At 44.3% G+C, this 18,693-nt stretch overlaps 3 protein-coding genes across 9 annotated transcripts in view; 2 read left to right on the top strand and 1 right to left on the bottom strand.

Moving 5' to 3' along the window:
- LOC108120112 (serine-rich adhesin for platelets) overlaps window positions 1–4,554 on the top strand; it is a 31,074-nt gene extending 26,520 nt beyond the window's left edge. For both annotated transcript variants that reach the window (XM_017233620.3, XM_043211146.2), the window contains exon 6: window positions 905–4,554. In XM_017233620.3, the coding sequence (XP_017089109.2) occupies window positions 905–2,167 (1,263 nt within the window). In that variant the 3' untranslated portion in view covers window positions 2,168–4,554. The remainder of the gene's footprint in view (window positions 1–904) is intronic.
- Window positions 4,555–6,149: 1,595 nt separating this feature from the next.
- Window positions 6,150–9,844, bottom strand: Idh3a (isocitrate dehydrogenase [NAD] subunit alpha, mitochondrial). 2 transcript variants are annotated; one of them, XM_017233631.2, is made up of 6 exons: window positions 9,693–9,821; window positions 9,383–9,448; window positions 8,629–8,796; window positions 7,593–7,987; window positions 7,395–7,530; window positions 6,150–7,291 (listed from the first exon to the last, which is right to left on the bottom strand). In XM_017233631.2, exons 1-6 carry the CDS (start codon window positions 9,717–9,719, stop codon window positions 6,953–6,955), a joined length of 1,131 nt encoding a protein of 376 aa, XP_017089120.1. In that variant the 5' UTR covers window positions 9,720–9,821; the 3' UTR covers window positions 6,150–6,952. The 2 variants fall into 2 exon arrangements, with proteins under 2 accessions (XP_017089120.1, XP_017089121.1); XM_017233632.3 differs by lacking the exon at window positions 9,383–9,448 and having other exon boundaries at window positions 9,693–9,844.
- Window positions 8,682–18,155, top strand: CoRest (REST corepressor). 5 transcript variants are annotated; one of them, XM_070282886.1, is made up of 11 exons: window positions 8,682–8,819; window positions 10,985–11,300; window positions 11,367–11,414; window positions 11,474–11,608; window positions 11,703–11,917; window positions 11,988–12,161; window positions 14,830–15,305; window positions 15,516–15,729; window positions 16,047–16,241; window positions 16,305–17,000; window positions 17,077–18,155. In XM_070282886.1, exons 2-11 carry the CDS (start codon window positions 11,069–11,071, stop codon window positions 17,143–17,145), a joined length of 2,454 nt encoding a protein of 817 aa, XP_070138987.1. In that variant the 5' UTR covers window positions 8,682–8,819; window positions 10,985–11,068; the 3' UTR covers window positions 17,146–18,155. The 5 variants fall into 5 exon arrangements, with proteins under 5 accessions (XP_070138987.1, XP_017089116.2, XP_017089115.2 ...); XM_017233627.3 differs by lacking the exon at window positions 8,682–8,819 and adding an exon at window positions 10,102–10,670 and having other exon boundaries at window positions 14,833–15,305; XM_017233626.3 differs by lacking the exon at window positions 8,682–8,819 and adding an exon at window positions 10,103–10,670.
- Window positions 18,156–18,693: the final 538 nt, after the last annotated feature.

The following is an 18,693-nucleotide window of genomic DNA, read 5'->3' as shown; positions in this document are numbered from 1 at the left end:
TTCTCAATAACCTGAACTAAGGTGAATTGTGGGAGCATCATAACTCGATTCTGGATCATCAAAATTGAAAAATGGATACTGCGTCGGTAGACATATTTTCGAAATTGCAGCTTTTCAAGTTTAATAAGCACTTGAAAGTAGAATTCAAGATTTTTGGCAAAAACAGGTATATTTTTTTTTATTATTTATTTGTTTATTGTAGATAGTTTTTCAGCATTGCGGAAATGAAACTAGTATTTCATTTAAAAACTAATAAACAAGGTATGCGGTACTAGCTGCTGGGCTTTTGACTGCAATCTTCTTTCTAGAGATACAAATAACATAAAAAAATAAAAAAGTATAAAGTAAAAGGTTTTTAAAAAGTAACAAAAAAACCTAGCGGATGTCCCGTTTTGGAGCTATGCGATCAAAAAACAAGAGTTGTGGTATAAGCCCTTCATAGTTTTAAACCAGAGCTTGCAAATAAGTGTAGACTTAGAACACTTTACAGGATAACACTTTGAGGGGTTTTGTTCAGACCCGATGCTCAAAGTGAACATGATCCATTTTTTTCAGACGCTTTGAAATGATCAGTTCTTTTTAAGCTCTGTTTTGAAGCCTTTATAAACCGACCCAAACAAATAGCGATACCTCTACCTAATAACTTTACCTACCTAATAGCTCTGATCGGTTTAGAATTTTTATATAACATTCTAGGAACATGCATTCTTCAAGTGCATTGCATTGCAAATTCCTTCTAGTTTTTTACAAATGTTCATCAAAAATATTATTTATTCTCCGAAACTTTTCATCGAGAGAATATAATTTGTTCATCTATACCTAAACTTTCCTAGTAGCTAACCACTAGCCCTTACACTAGCTTCTTACAAACTTGCATCTATATCTGCCATTTTGCCTCTTTCAGCCCCCCCAGTTGTGCGCTGGCCGCATCTGCGCTGTGATGACTCGGCCCATCCCGGGCTACAACCACACGTTCATGCTCTGTTCACTGGCCAACAACAACTTCACGCCGCTCAACAACGTGGCCCTATACCTGGACAGCGAAAAGAACCATCTGGTGCCAGTGCCGCGGGAGGCGCTCCTGGAGCCTCCGCGCCTAGCCGACGGCCATCCCTTGTCGGCCGTGTTTGCAGACATCGATTTCCTGGGCGGCGAGGCGGTGGCCCAAGTAGTGGACCCGAACGACCCTCAGGCGGATGCAGGCCTTGCCCAAAGCGAAGTCAGGCTGTCGCCGCCGCAGATAGTGCTGAGCAACGCCGATGAGCTGCAGGGTGAGCCGACGGAGACATTGGGTATTATGACGCCGCTTAGCCAGGTGGCGGAGGGATGCACCGGGCCGGTCACCAGCTTCTCCAACGAAGAAGAGGAGCTGTTCGTAGACCAACTGCCAGACAATATGCTTCAGCTAAACGTCAACGGGCACCGGCTGGAGCTAGACCCCTCCGTGCTCGCCAGCATCGCGCAGCAGCCAGACACATGCATCGAATTGAGCGTGGTGGAAACGGGTCCTGACGGCAGTGGAACAATGGCCGTGCTGCACGCCCAGGACATTCTCGAAGCAGCGGAAGCGTACCTGCAGGAGCGCGACTTGCAACTAGTGAACTTGGAGGAACCAGCTCTGGGCCAGGGGACCGTTAGCTCCGAATCTGTCACTGCGTCGGCGCTGGTTGTTCATACACCCAACTTGCTTCCCGCATTGCTAGCCAGTGGCGAAGCGGTAGTGGAGGACTCTGTGGACGATTTTGTGGACGCAACCGACGCAGGCGTTGGACTACTTCACATCGACACTCGGGCATCTGGAGGATCTGGGCTGCTCGACGTCGGGGACGTCGTTGAAGAGTCAAATGGCATGGTGTTTATATCGCACGCTCTGCCGCCCCAAGCCACCCACTCCCATTTAACGCCGCCGATTACGGCGCGCACGAACGAGACGAACGCGTTGCTCGACCAGACGCCTATTATGTCCACTCTGGAGAACCCGAGCGGAGTCCAACTGCGGCGGGTATCGCCCCTGGTGGACGGCAACCTAGAGGATAGCCTGGCCGTCATTGGCGTGACGCACGGAAGCGGAGTGCCTACGTCGCTGGAACTCCCCATCACGGTGACCAACCCAGCAATCGCCCCGCGCATGGCAGCCGACATTGTGCATTTCGGACCCTTTCAGTAGGCGCGGTTCCATCAGTTCCGTCAAACTGTTGCACGATCTCAACATTCTTAGTTGAACGCATTGAAACTTCATGTGGTTAGGCACGACTTCTTCTTAAGTAGTCGCCATTCTTGCAAGTGGTTTCCCTTTTTCTCTGAAACTGAGTTACTTGACACATGGCGCTCTTTACCGCCAATAGTCCTTTTTTTTCATATTACCTTAATTTTGAACTTGTCTTTATAAGCGTATTATACACCGACCTCAATTTTTTTTTTACAAATAAGCTAGTTTGTCTAAAACGCGCAGGACATGTCGCATATATGCCTTAATCGGATCCTTTAAAAGGGAATATTTCGAATAATTTCTTAAGAATATCGTATTATTTAAAGAAAAGTTCGATTTTTGGAACATTATCTTCACACTACACAGAAATTGGTTTTCCAAAGATAATAATTGCAGAACTGTTTCACTTGCAGTAAACACCAAATCTATAATATAAAATAGGTTAGAATCGGGGACTGCAAGCATTGTTAATTTTATTTCTTATTAGACTTATATACAGTACAGTACTTATATATAAGTGTTTCTAATTTTTCTTTTTGAAGAAAATCTTGATTTTTTCTTTGTTTTGTTTGAGTTTGTTGAGTACCAGGAGTAACTTATGAAATAATCATTATTTATTGATTAAAACCAAGAAAGAGGTACCCTCGTAGTCTAATGACCTTTTCATTATAGGATACATATCCGACCGGTTTGAATCCCCAATATCGGGTATAGATGGGCGTTCCCTTTAAATTTAAAAAAGAGTTCCAAGCCTCCAAGACGGACGGCACAAGTTCTTAAAAAAAAGTCCTGGAAAGACAAATTATTTCTTATACGCAAGGTGTTGAATCATGAAACAGAAATATATAAAATATTATTATCAACCACTTATTCGGGAAGATATTTATATTCAATTTTTACTATTGCATTTATAGTAAATTTTGAAAAGGAAAGTCGTAAATCGCCACAAGTGCAAGTTCAGTTCGCTCGGATAGTTAGCTAGGAGAAAAGAAACACAAATGAACCTAGAAAGAGGATAGTAAAAATACCTTAAAAACCAGAACTAAACAGCTGCTAGTGTAGCCGTAGATCTCCAGCGGGGTTTGCCCCCTCTTCCCTAAAAAAAGAGATTTTTTTTAATTTTATTTTTGATCAATAAATAACATAGGCCGACAAAATGAAATTTGTTTGGCTCCCGCAAACCATAGGGACCACCCCCAGTTTCCGTGATGCATCTATGAAAAGAAATTGATGAAAATTTACAATACAAAATGTAAGACGAGCAATTGAATATTGGTATACCACAGTATCCCTGGAAAGTTCCATTTTTGACATCCACAAGTATCAAACGAAATGTACCTGTATCGAAAGTGTTCTCGACTCAGATTCAGGGAATAAGGTTTGGAGCAAGTAATATCATGAGTCGAAATTGTGTGCTGTCGGTCTGTGTTATCATTTCATAAGTTTTTTTAGTACTCGTCAAATAATAATTTTAGTTTATGAAAAAAGTAAAACTCATAAAATAATGATTACCACACGATGTACAACGATTATGATTGCAGTCCCTGGTAACAATTAAAGCAAGCTTCATGTTCTAAATTAATTAATATAAAGAACTAAAGAACCATCGCAGCCTAAATTTTGATAAAAATAGACGTATCAAGACAAGAGCAGCAGCTTCAAAGCCCAAAGATAGAAGTTTCGAGTCGCTAAACTGGAAGGTCGAAAAGAGTCGTGCTGTCGTGAAGGTGGCCCAGCAATGATTGCAGAATTTATTTTTGAGTAGTTGTACGGAGCCTATTGCTAGTTGAATTGATCTGAAGAGACGCTGATTGATCAGACGCGTCGCGAGCACTTGCTGCAGGTGCAAATTGAAATGCAGATGCTTAGTAGCCTAGTTTCCTAGCCCTAAGATAAACCTTAAACCACGCCGAGAGTGGGTTCCCTGCATTGCGAATGACAGTGGAATGCGAATCACCTAGCACGTAAGAGACTTCACAACTAGAGAATAGGTCCGAACAAGTAGATCAAACTGCGGAGCGTAACAGAGCAGACAGCTCTGAAATAAACAGAACTCAAGAGGGAGGAACATCGGTGGACCGATGCCTGGCACCAAAGCTACACTTACATATAGTCGAGCATTCAACACAGAAAATAGAACCTAGAAACTCTCTTGTGTGAAGAAAAACAAAGTTTACCTTAATTACCTTAATAATAAATACCTTATAAAAATGGCTATAACAATGTATGTGAGAGTTGTCAGTGTCTAAGCTAAATAAACTATGTAAAGTGAGCCGAAAAATGACGAAAATATAAATAAAGGCGACACGTGCAAATATGTACAAATATGCTATTACTACCCGTAATCTGAAGTTAAGGCTGTTTTTAAAGCGAACGTAAGTTATAATTAGCTTAAGCTAAGTGGGCTTCCACTTAAGGGGCAGTTTACATTTCATACCAAATCTGATATGTTTGACATATGTATGTAGGAATTTTTATCTTTAAAAGCACCAAAGTTGGGTCGTTTCCGAGCTTCAGTTGAGTTATGTGGGAGCTATGCGGTACAGTTGCCCATTCCCTATGAATATTGGTAGATTGGAACAGCTCTCCCAAAAATAATGTGTAGAGAAGAAAAAGATTCATTCCTACAAACATACATATGTATACCGATTCAAGATCTCAAATACATGAATACGTGTACTTTTAGGGTGATATATTTATTAAGTACCTTTATCATTTAATTACAAGGGTGTATAGGCAGAAACCCTATGTTAGCTTTACTATCTGTTTCTTTCTTGTAACTCCAAATTACGCACGCGGCTAGACTAGCGGTGTCACACTATGATTACTTGAGGAGCTGCGGGGATGTAGAGGAGGAGGAGACAGTCACACACCTCCAGTGCCACTGCCCTGCGCTTGGAGCATGCGACTCAAACTCCTGGGTGCAGAAACACTCACGGACCTAACTGACCTCACTGAGATCGCTCCACGTGGACTCGTTGCCATCATCCGGAATGCTGGATCGCGAGCCGCGTCGGGAAGGATAGTATTCCTTTGGGCACTTTAGTAGATAGGATGGGGTGGGGTCCCCTTGCGGGATAACAAGAGCCCCAGCGGCTCAAGTGGATTCGGGAGGTCAGTGACTGGCCTCCGCATCGCCGGCTCAACCTCACCTAACCTGCAACTCCAAACTAGGAATAATTAATATTTGTATTAATATAAGCCCGAAACTCTGATGATGTTTCATAATATGCTGTATACTTTTTAGTTGTTATACCCTTGCAGAGGGTAATGTAATTTTGTCCAAAAGTGTGCAACGCCGTGAAGGAGACATCTGCGACCCTATAAAGTATATATACTCATGATCAGGATCACCTCCTGAGTTGATATGAACCTGTCCGTCTGCCTGTCCTTCTGTCTGTTTCTACGCGAACTCGTCTCTCAGTTTTAAAGCTATTGACTTGAAACTTTACACACACACTTATTTTTTTTGCACGCGTATATAAGTCGGAAAGGCCGGGATTTGAAAAAATTTGATAAGGATCGGTTAACTCGGAAATGACCCAACTTTCGTGTTTTTGAAGATGGAAAGTTGAAAGTTTGTACAGATTATATTTTTGGTTAGTTGATCCGACCTACCAACCATTCATAACGATTGGCCGACTATACCCTATATCAATATAACTGAACGATCTGAAATGGTATTTGGTAATAATACCAACTTTGGTATTTTTTAAGATAGAAGCTTGGGATTTGTTTAGCTTTATTGTAATAAATTTGTTATATAATGATATATTCATAAGGATCGGCCAACTATATCCGATGTTTCCGGTTTTAGCTGCAGAGTATATCAACTTCGGCTCCGCCCGAAGTTAGCTTACCTTTCTTGTTTTTTTCACAATCATATATCATTGTTTTCACAATCATATACTACTTCATATATACTACATACTTCGTGCTATTTTTATTTTTAGTTTCCTTTATTGAGTTTTAACAATTGCATAATGCTTTTGCAATATATTTTACTTAATTATCAGTAACAATTGCTTTAAATTTCGTAGCTTTTGTGTTTTACTCCCTTGGTTTGAATAAGTTTCACTTGTTTATTGTATTTGTAAAATAAAATTATTGTAACCGTCCGCACTCAACTTTCAACTAGTCAGACCTCCATTTCAATCGTTTTACACCGAATTGAGAACAAATTGCCTTCTACAGGTGTTTCGGCACATGCAAGTGATTACATATTGTGGTTATTTAGGACTTTCATTCTTAACTCAAAAGGCTAACATCAATAAATAATACAAATTATTAGGTTCGTTTTAATTATATAAACAATAATAGCGCGAGGGGCTGATTGGATGGGTTCAAAAATACTTTACTAATGCAAGCAAAATTTAAAAATATAACTCTTGCGTTTTTGGCCTAAGAAAATTAAATAATATACATAAGTATTCGAACATAAAAATACTTTGGGTAGTTTCCATTTTAAACTTTTTGTCGGAAGAGGGAAATTTTGGCAAAATTTTAAGGGATTTAACGATAGAAACTGGCGGCAAGTCTTGTGAGTGTGGTTGCTGTTCTGGTTTCTGTTGTGGCTGCTACATATTTTTGGTTTGGGGCGAGTGTTCAGTGGTTGTTGTTCGTACTGCATCTTCCTCCCTCTGCACTTTTTTCTTAGTGGTTCCTCGGCTGTGATCTGCTCGGTTCAGTTGTTGTTGACGACGCTGGCTGCAGCTTGGTGCGTTGGCGGTCCGATGGAGGCGCCTACAGCTTGGCGCAGATCTCGTTCGTGAACTCGGAGCATTTGGCGCGGCCACCGAGATCTCCAGTGAGGTACTTGCCCTCCTTGATGGTTTCAAAGGCGGCCCGTTCAATCTTGTCAGCGTACGGGTTGAGCTCCATGTGGCGCAGCATCATCACCGCCGACAGCAGCAGGGCGGTGGGGTTGGCCAAATCCTTTCCGGCAATATCGGGAGCGGTGCCATGCACGGACTCGAAGAGTGCTCCGTTGAGACCCATGTTCCCGGAGGGCGTCAGGCCGAGACCGCCAACCAAACCGGCGCACATGTCGGACAGAATATCACCGTACAAATTTGGCATGACCTTAAATGGAACATATGTAGGATTAATCATGTACCTATGCCTGGTTTATCTTAATTGATTGATGAATCTACATCTAGAAAACCTTGAAGTTAATCACACTTACCAGCACGTCGTATTTGCCGGGGTTTTGCACCATGTTAAGGCAAACTGTGTCCAGATACCGCTCCTCAAACTGGATCTCAGGGAACTTCTGGGCCATATCACGGACACAACGTAGGAAGAGACCGTCGGACATTCGCCTAGTCAAGCAGGAAGAAGCATGGGTTAAATGGAGTTACGCGAAGATGGGAGCCTCACTTACATAATGTTCGCCTTGTGCACAACAGTCACCTTCTTGCGGTTGTTGTTTTTCGCGTACTGGAAGGCGTACTCGGCTACTCGCTTGGAAGCCTCCTCGGTAATAAGCTTTATGCTCTGGACAACGCCATCGACGATCTCGTGCTCGATACCGGAGTATTCACCCTCAGTGTTTTCACGGATGGTGACGACGTCCACGTCATCGTACAGCGTCTTGTAGCCCTCGAGGCTGCGGCAGGGACGTACGTTAGCGTAAAGGTTGAACTCCTTGCGCAGGGCCAGGTTCAGGGAGCGGTGACCCTTGCCGACTGGCGTCATGAGTGGGCCCTTCAGGCCGATCTTGTTCGTGTTGACGGAGTCAATGGCGGCTTGTGGAATGCCGAACTTGCCATCGGGACCCTATTCAAAACAAAGATTCGGAGTTTATTAGTTAGAGTATAGGGCTTATACTTTAATCATGTTTTATCTCCGTTAAATTTACCCATGTGTGCTAAAGGAAAAAGAACTTATCCTGAACTTCGGACAATAGCTTTCAGCTACCTTAAGAATGTTATATTTTACAGTGGCAGTTTAACTATTAAGTTGTCGAATAACAAGTAACTTAAGGCTTTAATTTAGTTTGAAGTTTCCATGTTAAATAACTACTGATCTAATCACTGTTTTTCGCTATCTCTGGCTGACTAATTTCTTTCGAGTCTTCTTTACATAATGTTTTTAATCAGAGGTTGGCGACTTTAATTGTCCCTGGACCCCTTTGGAAGAGTTGCTGGTTGCGGTGGACACCCTAACAGGGTTTCCGAACAAATCCGGGATAAAAAGGCAAAACTAAAACTACTACCATAATTTGATGGCTCCATATCTATGAACGTGCACACCTAGTGTCGACCTGGACCACTTTGGAAATGATTTATATATTTTCATTTTTTTAATTTTTGCCCGCCCAATATGTGAACCTATTGTTTAGAGTTGCCACCTCTCTAGAGAAAAATGTTTAAATTTAATATCAGACAAAAGTCTGGAAAATTCCCAAAAGGACTTACCCGAACGGGTGTAACGTCGACGGCCTCCCACTCGATGGGCACATTGGCAGCCGTGAAGATCTTCTGGACAGCCGCGGAGATCTCAGGTCCGATGCCATCGCCAGGAATCAACGTGACCTTCTTGGTCCCGGAGGAGTAGCCACGGCTGGCAGCGGGGGTTGTGTTGACCTGCAATTATTGAATGGAACAGGGTGTGTAAAATTCAGTAAGCTTTCACGGGTGGTTCTGGAATACTTCGCGGGGCAACAAACAACAAACAAACACACATCTCTACAGCTCTACATATACGGGCAGCGTCGCGCCGTATGCCCAGCATTACATAAGCCGTCGTGCAAAACAACAACAGCATTGGCAGTCGCAGCTGTTGCAGCCCGTCCCGCGCATCTAGCTCTGCCTCCTCATCTACCGCTAATGTTGAGGTTAGATCGCAGCTGGCCTTCCGGATTGATAAGGCCAGCTTTGAGTGGCAATCGCCGAAATCTGATCTTCGTAAGTGGACGACGGTGGGTTGGTGGCGCCCGGGGCACCTACCACCCCCTTCGCACGCGACACTAGTTATCGGTATCGACCACGCAACGAGAGAGCGAGAGCGAGACCGAGGGAGAACAGTGTGTGTTATGTAAAGGGAGCGCTTTTCATGCGCTTTTTCACAGGACGGATAAGGGATCCTGGCAGATTGCGGGCAGAGCAGATCCGGTTGCGGCTCCTGCTACGGCCACGGCTGCTTGTCTTCTCTGGAGAAAGGAGAACGAACCTGGGCTTGGAGTGTCGAAGACGCTCCTGTCGCATCACGCGCAGCGGTCAGACCCAATTGATTAAGCTGCAAGTGTTTTGCGTAATGTGTTGTTGTCGGTGGTTTGTTTTTGTTGGAGGAGGGTCGACGAATTCATAATTTTGGCAAGGACCGTTCATACGAAAAACAAAATCGCAATGTTAGTGGAGTTCGCTATTATTTTTAGCCAACGACCAGCACGTAATCAGCTGCTGTCCTGGCCGTACAAGAGGTTCTCGGTTACGGGGATAAATGGCAAGCGCTGGACGCTTAAATCTACACACTTCCTTACAATTTTCTGTATGAATCTAGCAGCCATTGCGTTGTCTTTAGGACTCGGTTTGCACTTGCTATAGCTTAGCTCTGAGTATAGAAAAAAGTCGGTCGTTAACTCTGCGCCACCTTGCGGAAAACTGCGGAGCCCGCTGTTTTTCGATACTCCGATAGCTCGGGGACCATCGCGGTGCTGCCAGCTTGTTGAATTGTATAAGATCACAAATTATTAAAAGCCAATACTTAGGCATATAGGCGTTTCAACTTTTGGAAATACATATTCTTCCATTTTTTTTTTAAATAACTGCAAATTTCACATTTCTGCCGCTGTCGGCAAGGCTATGGGCATTGGGATGTGGCAAGGCTATGGACCCACACGAGTGGCAACAATGTCAGCGCCACTTGAATATCAATGACTGTTTATCGATAGTTTCAATGTATCCCTTGCAACCGTGGCTTCCACAGCCAGTTTAAATTAATTTTAAACATTCGTGAAAATATCTGTCATTGCTGCGGTAAAGTCAGCAATTTAAGCGAATTAGTAAAGCCATTTAGGTGTTTTCGTTTGTGCATGCTAAAGACAGATTAAGTAAAACCCGCCGAAGTCATTTGGCTGGATAAAAAAATCTGTTCAACCGACAGACAAAGCTACGCTACGGTCGTCAGCGGCAAAGTGCGCTGTGCCGACCGACTGAGAATCATCGTACGCGAGCGAGTTTTTTCGCGTTTCAGTTTGGGTTTCATTTACCTGCGCGCAACACCCCGTCGCTAACGCGGAACAGTGCTTTGCGTCCTGTGCCTTGCGTCTAGGGAAAGTGTCCACCGGAGGGACTGCAAGCGGGCCGGGAGCCTTGTAATCGACGCCTGGCGAACGTGAAACTACGTAAGCGAAGGCGAAAGCGGCCCTTTTCTCTCAAGAGGCAGTGAACGCGCTTTTTTAATCCGGTTCCGCGGCTCTCCGCCCGAGTGTTCGCCTGCCTCCGGGCCAGATAGTCAGGTAATTAAAGGGTCACCTCCACAGCACTTCCTTTCAGTGAATCCAGGCCATCCTTGGGCATCTCAGCTGGCTTGGCCATCCAACGCACTCACACAGCCGTGCTCTCACGAACGCCGCGTACCCGCACACACGCACCCTTTTTCACACATACATAGCTAAAACACATCGGTATCTGTTTGTCAGCGCACGGCTACGGTCGTTGCGGGCCGAGTGCCGCTGGCAGGCGCACACTCGCCAAACGCGCTGCGAGCGAGTCGTTTGATTTCCACTTGGTGTACTTTTCGCTGTTGTAATCGAGATCCTTCTTTTCGCAGTGCTCCTATTCAGATCCGTAGGCCGCGGCAACAGTCAGCACCCTGGAGAAACAAAACAAGCGGGCCCAGCTCATACGGGACAAGATGGTGCTGGCCGAACGCAACACCACGGACGTGGTGCGGAACGGACGACGCTCGCGCGGCCCCAGCCCAAACACTCACACCACCGCCGTGGGTGGCGTGGCCAACAGCACCAGCCTTTCCAGCGGCGGTGGTGGACCGGGCGGTGGCAACTCGGCAAATGCGGCAGCCATTGATAAGGCCGCCACGGCCGTGCCTGGGGCGGGAACGCCGGAGAGCTCTGACGATGATAACTGTAAGCGCCTTTGAATGGATCCAATCACAAGGATAACTTCATCCAATTTTTTTTTTTAATTCACAGCCACAAAGCGGAATGGCAAGTCGAAGGCAAAGCAGTCGGAGTATGAAGGCAAGTGATTTAAAGTAGGGAAAATATGATCATTTTCTATTTTGTGCTCCTTTTTATAGAAAAGATTCGTGTCGGCCGCGATTATCAGGCAGTGTGCCCGCCCCTTGTTCCCGAGGTGGAGCGTCGCCCGGAGCTGATGAATGAGCGTGCCCTCTTGGTTTGGTCGCCCACAAAGGAGATCCCGGACTTAAAACGTACGACTCTATTCTGCTTACAGTGACGCCTATGTCACCTGAGAGCTATTTAACTGACGAGAATCTACTAAAATATATTTATTTATGAAAACAGTGGAGGAATACATCTCAGTGGCTAAGGAAAAGTACGGATACAACGGCGAACAAGCCCTGGGCATGCTCTTTTGGCATAAACACGATCTGGAACGAGCAGTGATGGATCTGGCCAACTTCACGCCCTTCCCTGACGAGTGGACCATTGAGGACAAGGTTCTGTTTGAGCAGGCTTTCCAGTTTCACGGGAAGAGCTTCCACCGCATCCGCCAGATGGTGAGTTAATGCTTAGAGGTGAACGTCGTTTAGGCGTCTTAATAACACCCACAATCTCTGTTGTTTGCAGCTCCCAGACAAGTCGATTGCCAGTCTTGTGAAATACTACTATTCGTGGAAGAAGACGCGCCATCGTAGTAGCGCCATGGATCGGCAGGAAAAGACTATCAAGGCGGCCGTCAAGGACGGCTCGGAAAATGGGAGCGAGGTGGGGAGTAATGAAGAGTCGGACAATGATGATAAGGTAATTATCTGTTAAATAGCTAAGCGAACAACTAAGATCCTTCCCCGCTTCCACATGCACTAAACTCAAACACACACATCCATCTAAGCTTCACTTACTCATTGACACACTTCACCCACACTCAACCCCATGAAAAAGCCCGCACCACCTGCCTCTATCCGATAGGGCCACAGGAAGCTCAGTTCTCAAATATTGTCGGCTAACTGCTAAGTCGGGCGAATCAAATACCTCAATATGATCGATTTCAGAAGGCAAGCATCAGAGACACAACTTAACTTTATTGCCGAGCTGCATCGTTGTAAACTACTCCACTCCAGGATGTGGATGCCAATCTACCGATAAGTTAGTGCTAGTAGTAGTCGACTTCAATGCATATTCAGTGTAGATAAGTGGCCATTGTATTGAAGAATGCATTATTTAAAAACAAAGTTCTTGTGAACAGACAATACAGAAAACTATATAAACACGCGTTCAAATGACTTTTGTGTCATTAGAAATATTCAATAGATTATTTTCACAATCAACGCATAAACAAGTTTGTTTGTACAAACGTAGGTTTTTAGTCTCCAAAAGTGATTTTAATGCAATGAAATATTGACTTGTTTGTTCATCCTGCATCTCATTTTTTTCTAACGATTCCAAAATCGAACATTTTGGGCGTGTTTGTCTCTTTAATTTGTACATAGGGTGCATGTAAGCCTGTGATACGAGGTAGGAGTTAGACATTTTGTGTGGACGTCTCACAATCGATCTCACACAAGGCTACCACAATGTTGTAGGACAATTTGTAGTTCAGTTCTCGAACGAATGTGTCACTCCTCCTCCGTAATACAAAGACAAAAAGTACACCTAATTAGGACAGAGTCCCGCGGGATCCTCGTTTAGCCCAGCCAGCGATATATGCCGTTTCAAAGTCTGGTTCGTTATTTTTCAGATGATCGCCGTGCCTGCATACATCTCATAAAGATTTAACTCAGTACCCACACACACACGAACGAATAGCAATGCCAAAAAGATAAATTGACCAGCATCTATAAGACTAATACGCGTAAATAATAGAAGACTCTCGTGTTCACACAGGGAGCAGGGAGACAGAGTTCAGAGATCAGAGATTGAACCACACACAGTAACTGAAAGGTTGACGCGATTGATTGATTGACTTGCTTGTGGAGTTTCGATATCATTCGCGCTAACAAGAAACAAAACCAGCTTGAAACTAGACTAAGGCAGAGCAACAAAACGATTTGTTCTTTGTTCACACGCACCCACTATATAAAATAGTATATAAAATTTTAAACTTTTTTTTAAATAATTATATAAATAGATTGGTAAATAATTATACATAAACTAGTAATTTATACATATACTTTAAAGATTGATACTTTAATGCATTTAAATATTAAAGAGAACAAATTCGAACCATGTAGAGTTACGAAGATTTGTATGCAACCAGAGAGTTGGGCGAGAAAACCACGGTTACCCACACAATCAACAGACGATAATAATGATGGATCACCACACCTAAGTTAAAACTAATAAACTCATATCTTGTTTGCGAGAAGATTAAACAGAAATCCAAAAACAATTTGTATGTGTTTCTTATTGACTGAAATTCGATTCGCTTCTCCGATTGTATCTTTCGTTTAAGTTCGATGTCCTAATCCCACACATAAAAACACCACACCATCACTTATCACCCGCACCCACATCAAATAACACAAACATAGTACACTCATAGTTCACGGTCCTGCCAGCAGCTGTCACAGCAACTGATCTGCGCCCAGTCCCCGATGCCTCCTGGAGCATTGAGCGAACCACGTAGTCTCTTTTGTTGATTGCAGCTTTGCTGCCATCTTTTGTAAATCTTGCCCTGTAACCTATGTCCCAACCGGAACCCCTACTACATTTAGGTATAACCGATCACGGTTAGCCTTTCCATATCAACCACACTCGCAATCCCTTCCGCATCCACCAAAGAGAGAGAGACAGAGAGACGGGATATCTGAAGGGATCTTATGAGCGACAGTTACTTGCGGTAGTGGTGGGCTGTTGGCTAAGTGTCTTCTTGTCTTGTGGGGGCCGCCTGGGTAGTCTTCGACCACACGCCGGGTGTTCATTTGTACCCCTGTTACGAGACCCTTTTTTGGTAATTTTTTAATTGTTTTTTGGAAAGGATCGGAGTGATGTTCGGAAGTGCAACTGCGATTTGGTCGGGGCTCGAGTCTGGGTTTGGGCTTTGGGTTTTAGGGCTTAGGAGAACCTTGAACTTCGTTCCAAATCCTTCGTAATTGATAGGCCAGCAACCTACCAACCAAGCCTACTACTACAAACAACCCAAATACAACCATGTACTTGATAAGTGTTACCAACTGAACTAAAGCAACAAACAAATTCGTTTTTTCTCTTCTCTTTGCATTTACTGTCAAAATATCCAACACCCAAACACGCAATTAATCAATCCTGACTCGAAACTGTCCTAAACGAAATCAAAAACCAAACCCCAAACGAAACCAAAAACCAAAAACCAAAAACCGAAAACCGATCCGACCGAACAATTTGAATGTTTCACTCGCAAATTCGATATTGAATTCGTCGATATTGAACAATCGCTGCATCGGTGCAACTACAACTTTGAATCCTTCTGCGGATGAAAATTCTTGGTGGGCAGAAGGGTCTCAGCTATGCCGTCGTCAGTACCGCCGGCTCCAACAATAGCACCAACAGCAACGCCGCCAATAATAATAGCAACATTAACAACAACGCCAACAACAACAACAATAACAACAACAACAGCAGCAACAATAATAACAACAACAACAGTAACAACAACAGCAGCAGCAGCAGCAACAACAACATCATCATCAGTAACAACAGCAACACCGACATGGAGCCGGATCAGCTGTGCATCTTCTCGACCAGCACCCAGGGCGACGAGGTTCTAGGCTTTGGCCTCTCCTCCGAAGGCGCCACAACCAACGGCAACGCCAACGCCAGCGGAAACAGTGGCGGCGAGGTCGGCGGCGATCCGAATTCGCCCCGTCGAGTTGTCGTGGGCGGGTTTTGCAAGACTTGCAACGTCGTGTGTCACGTTCTGTTCGATTCACCGCTGGGGCGCATGTGCAAGAGTTGCCACACGCACTGGAGGTAGATATCCTTGGAAAGATGCCTCAAAAATTTAGCTAATTTCATTTTTGTTTTTATCTCTCTTTCCCCCTTCTATCTCCGTCTTGACGTCTTGTGGTCGTCCATTCCATTCCAACCCAAATCCTCATACTTACTTTAACAAACACACGCACACACTGTCATACCTACATTGTCATATGTACATTGTGGGCATCTGTGCCGGCCCGTTAGGCGAACGGGCAATAGACGCCCCATATCCGGGCCGGAGAGCAATACTCCTCGACGTTCTACTCACAACAGCGCAGCGGCTGCCGACCGCTCCAAGCGCAAGCCGCCGAAGGGAATGTACATCAACCACGACGATCTCACCGCTCTTGCGAGCTGCAGGAACCCAAGCGTATATCTAGCCGAACGCGACCGGAAAATCAGCGCCCTCATGGCAGAAGTAAGATACGAATTCGTATAGTCATTCCCTATGTCCTGTTTTCAGAAAAGGCGGTTTTGAGCTAGAAGTTGTGAAAATGTATTGCTATCATTGACCAACTACAACCCATTTGAAAGGGTACATTACCTACGTTAATCTAACTTCTTTCACTAACCACTAAAAGCGTGATCTGTGAGAAATTCCACTGCATTTTCCATCCACCCCTTCAACTCATCCCCCATACCTACACCTGCACAATAAACAAGACTCGATTTTTTACCATCTGGACCAACTGAAAACTTTCAACTGAATGCTCCCTGCGTCCTGACCCATTCCAGATACAGAAAAACCGGCAGCTAATGGAGCAGTTAGATAAGGAGTGCGACACCATCAATGTCGATGATGTTGTCTCCAAGCCGACCGCCCCCAACGCAGAGACGGCCACAGCACAGCCCCGCATCTCCAGCCGCTGGTCGCCAGATGAGATCCAGGTGGCTCTTTTGGCATTTCGCGAGTACGGCAAGAACTATCCTGTAAGTATTCACGCTGGTATTCATTCCGCAATGATGGGTTGTGTAAACTACTTTTTTTCGCAGATGATTGCCAAGTTGGTTGCTACCAAGACAGAGGCACATGTGCGCACTTTTTACTTGAACAATCGTCGCCGTCACAATCTCGATCAGATCGTGAAAGAGTACGAGGCTGGTAAGTCCGAGGATTCTGGAGCAGAGGAACAGGCTGAACCGGGAGTCGATGGAGCAGCTGCAGTGGCCATGGGAGCAGCAACCGCGGTACCCGGTGCCGTTGATTCAACTCCAGCAGCTACGAAGCCGTCCGCCGATGCCAGCAACAACGGGGGCGAATCAACCCAGGAGCCGCTGGCCAAGAAGGAGGATAAAAAGAAGTCAGAGCTGGTGACTGGTACTCCTAAACCCAGCGGAGGTGAAGAAGCAGCTGGCACTGAAAGCCCCGCCTCCGCTCTGGCTGGCAGTTCTATTACTGTTGCAGCCTCGGCCACAGATGCCGCCGGGCTCAAGTCGAGCACTGCCACGATTACCATCACCGACGAATCCGACACTGCCACTAATTCCAGCAGCGAAGTGATTGCCAGTGGCTCTACTGGAGCCGCCGCCAGCAGCGCTATTACTGCGTCCGCAACCAAGCAGCAAGCCGTGGCCAGCAGCGATGAGTCGTCCGCCCCCAAGTCCATATCCACGGGCGGTACAACTGGAGCAGGCTCAGCGTCGAGTCCTCCTACCAACCTCAACAACAAGCGAGAGAGTGCCCCCATGGTAAGTGACACGTCCAGTCGAATACGATGAACACTATCTAATTTTACTATCTTTTCCTTTTTTTTTTTTTTTCAAGAACGTGGCTGACCAGCCGCCGGCCAAAAAGATCGGGCTAAGTCCCGCCGTGGAGTTCGCCGGAAAGTAAGGACACACAGCGGCACTGGGGATGTGTGACGCGCGATATATATGCACACATTAATATATACCGATAAGCATTGCTAATAGTTGGGTAGCGGCCACGAAGACGAAGTGCTCAGCTAGCTGGGCGGATTCCTTTTTTTCTGACCTATTGAATCGGCTAAGTTAAAATTTTTCTTTGTCTTCAGTACTTGGGACGCATTTATTATACACTAAAAAAGCATCACGGTTTGATCTAGATTTAAATATGTTAGTTTATTTTTTGATACCGGTAAAAGTGAGTCTATCTGATGAGTTGCAAAACGCTTCGACCAATGGATCTTTTAGGAAACTGTGGCTGCACACTTTCCTGTCCCGATGGCCCAATGGCGGGCCTACGAAGACCACACACAAACCTAATGAGTAGAATATGCAACAGTGGAAGAGTTACTACAAACGGATGTAGTATTAAAATAATTTTAATAACGAATTATAAGCGTGTAAATTATAAACCTTTTTTTGTGAACTGTAACTTAGCGTATAGAATACTATCTAGGGCAGGCCTTGAAATGCAACACCCATCATTTCATAGAGCGGCCAGCCACATGAAAAATAGCAGCACGCGATGGAAAGTTGCGCACTCCTGTTCGGAACACTACGCACTGTAACCTATCTGTGGCAGAACTGCGAGCTCGTTGTGGCCTGCCACCCCCGTAAGAGAAATTATTAAATAATTTAGCGTGAAGTCCGCGTTGCTACATATTAAGTTATGGGAATAAACTTTATGTCTGGGTTTTTAAGAAGGCACTTTTTTTTTTTTAATATTTTGATTTTTATCTAATGTATTTGACTTTCTGCACGACATATTAAGTTCTGAATATTTGTATACCAAAGTTGAACACAAACTTGAAAACTTTACGACTTTGGGCAGGTTTGCATGTTCCCGCGCCTTAACCTAACTATATTCTCTTATTTTATGAGCGTAAAATACATAGATAATGTAAAAAATTCAATAAAATGTGTATTATTTCAAATAAATCCAGAAATGGCGTTTTTCTATTTCAGATGGGCTGACTAAAAAGTGCGTGAGGATAGATAGGGATCTCCAAACTCACTACATATGTACAGTTGGCAACAAAATAATAGCACATTTGATTTGGACAAAAGGGCACAAATGTAGTTTCATTTTAAAAATATTGAATAAAATAAATTTAAATAAGAATAACCATTTAATAATTTAATAAGAATAAAAGCGCTCCCGAATTAGTAAAAAAATTTTCTAGTTGACATGATTCAGAGTTCTGCAGCTAACTTAAAGAAAATAGGAATATTGATTCCTAATCTTAATGATAAATTCAGATTTCATAAGACAAATTTTAGTTATTGTTAGTTTGTGCGATATCGAGATATTTAAGGAATAGTCGTGCCAAATTTGGCGGTTTAAAACTTGAGGTATCATGTCAACCGTTAAAAAAAAAATGGTTTGGGAAAAAGGCGTTCCAAGTTTTAGTCATCCGCGTATCCGGTCTACTGCCACGAAACTAATAAGGCCTTAACTTCGAAAATGCCTCTAAAA

This window comes from Drosophila bipectinata, chromosome XL (genome assembly GCF_030179905.1).
Source record: "Drosophila bipectinata strain 14024-0381.07 chromosome XL, DbipHiC1v2, whole genome shotgun sequence".
Lineage (NCBI taxonomy): Eukaryota > Metazoa > Arthropoda > Insecta > Diptera > Drosophilidae > Drosophila > Drosophila bipectinata.
Note: the sequence above shows the minus strand (reverse complement) of the source record. Positions and strands in the feature narration are given on the sequence as shown.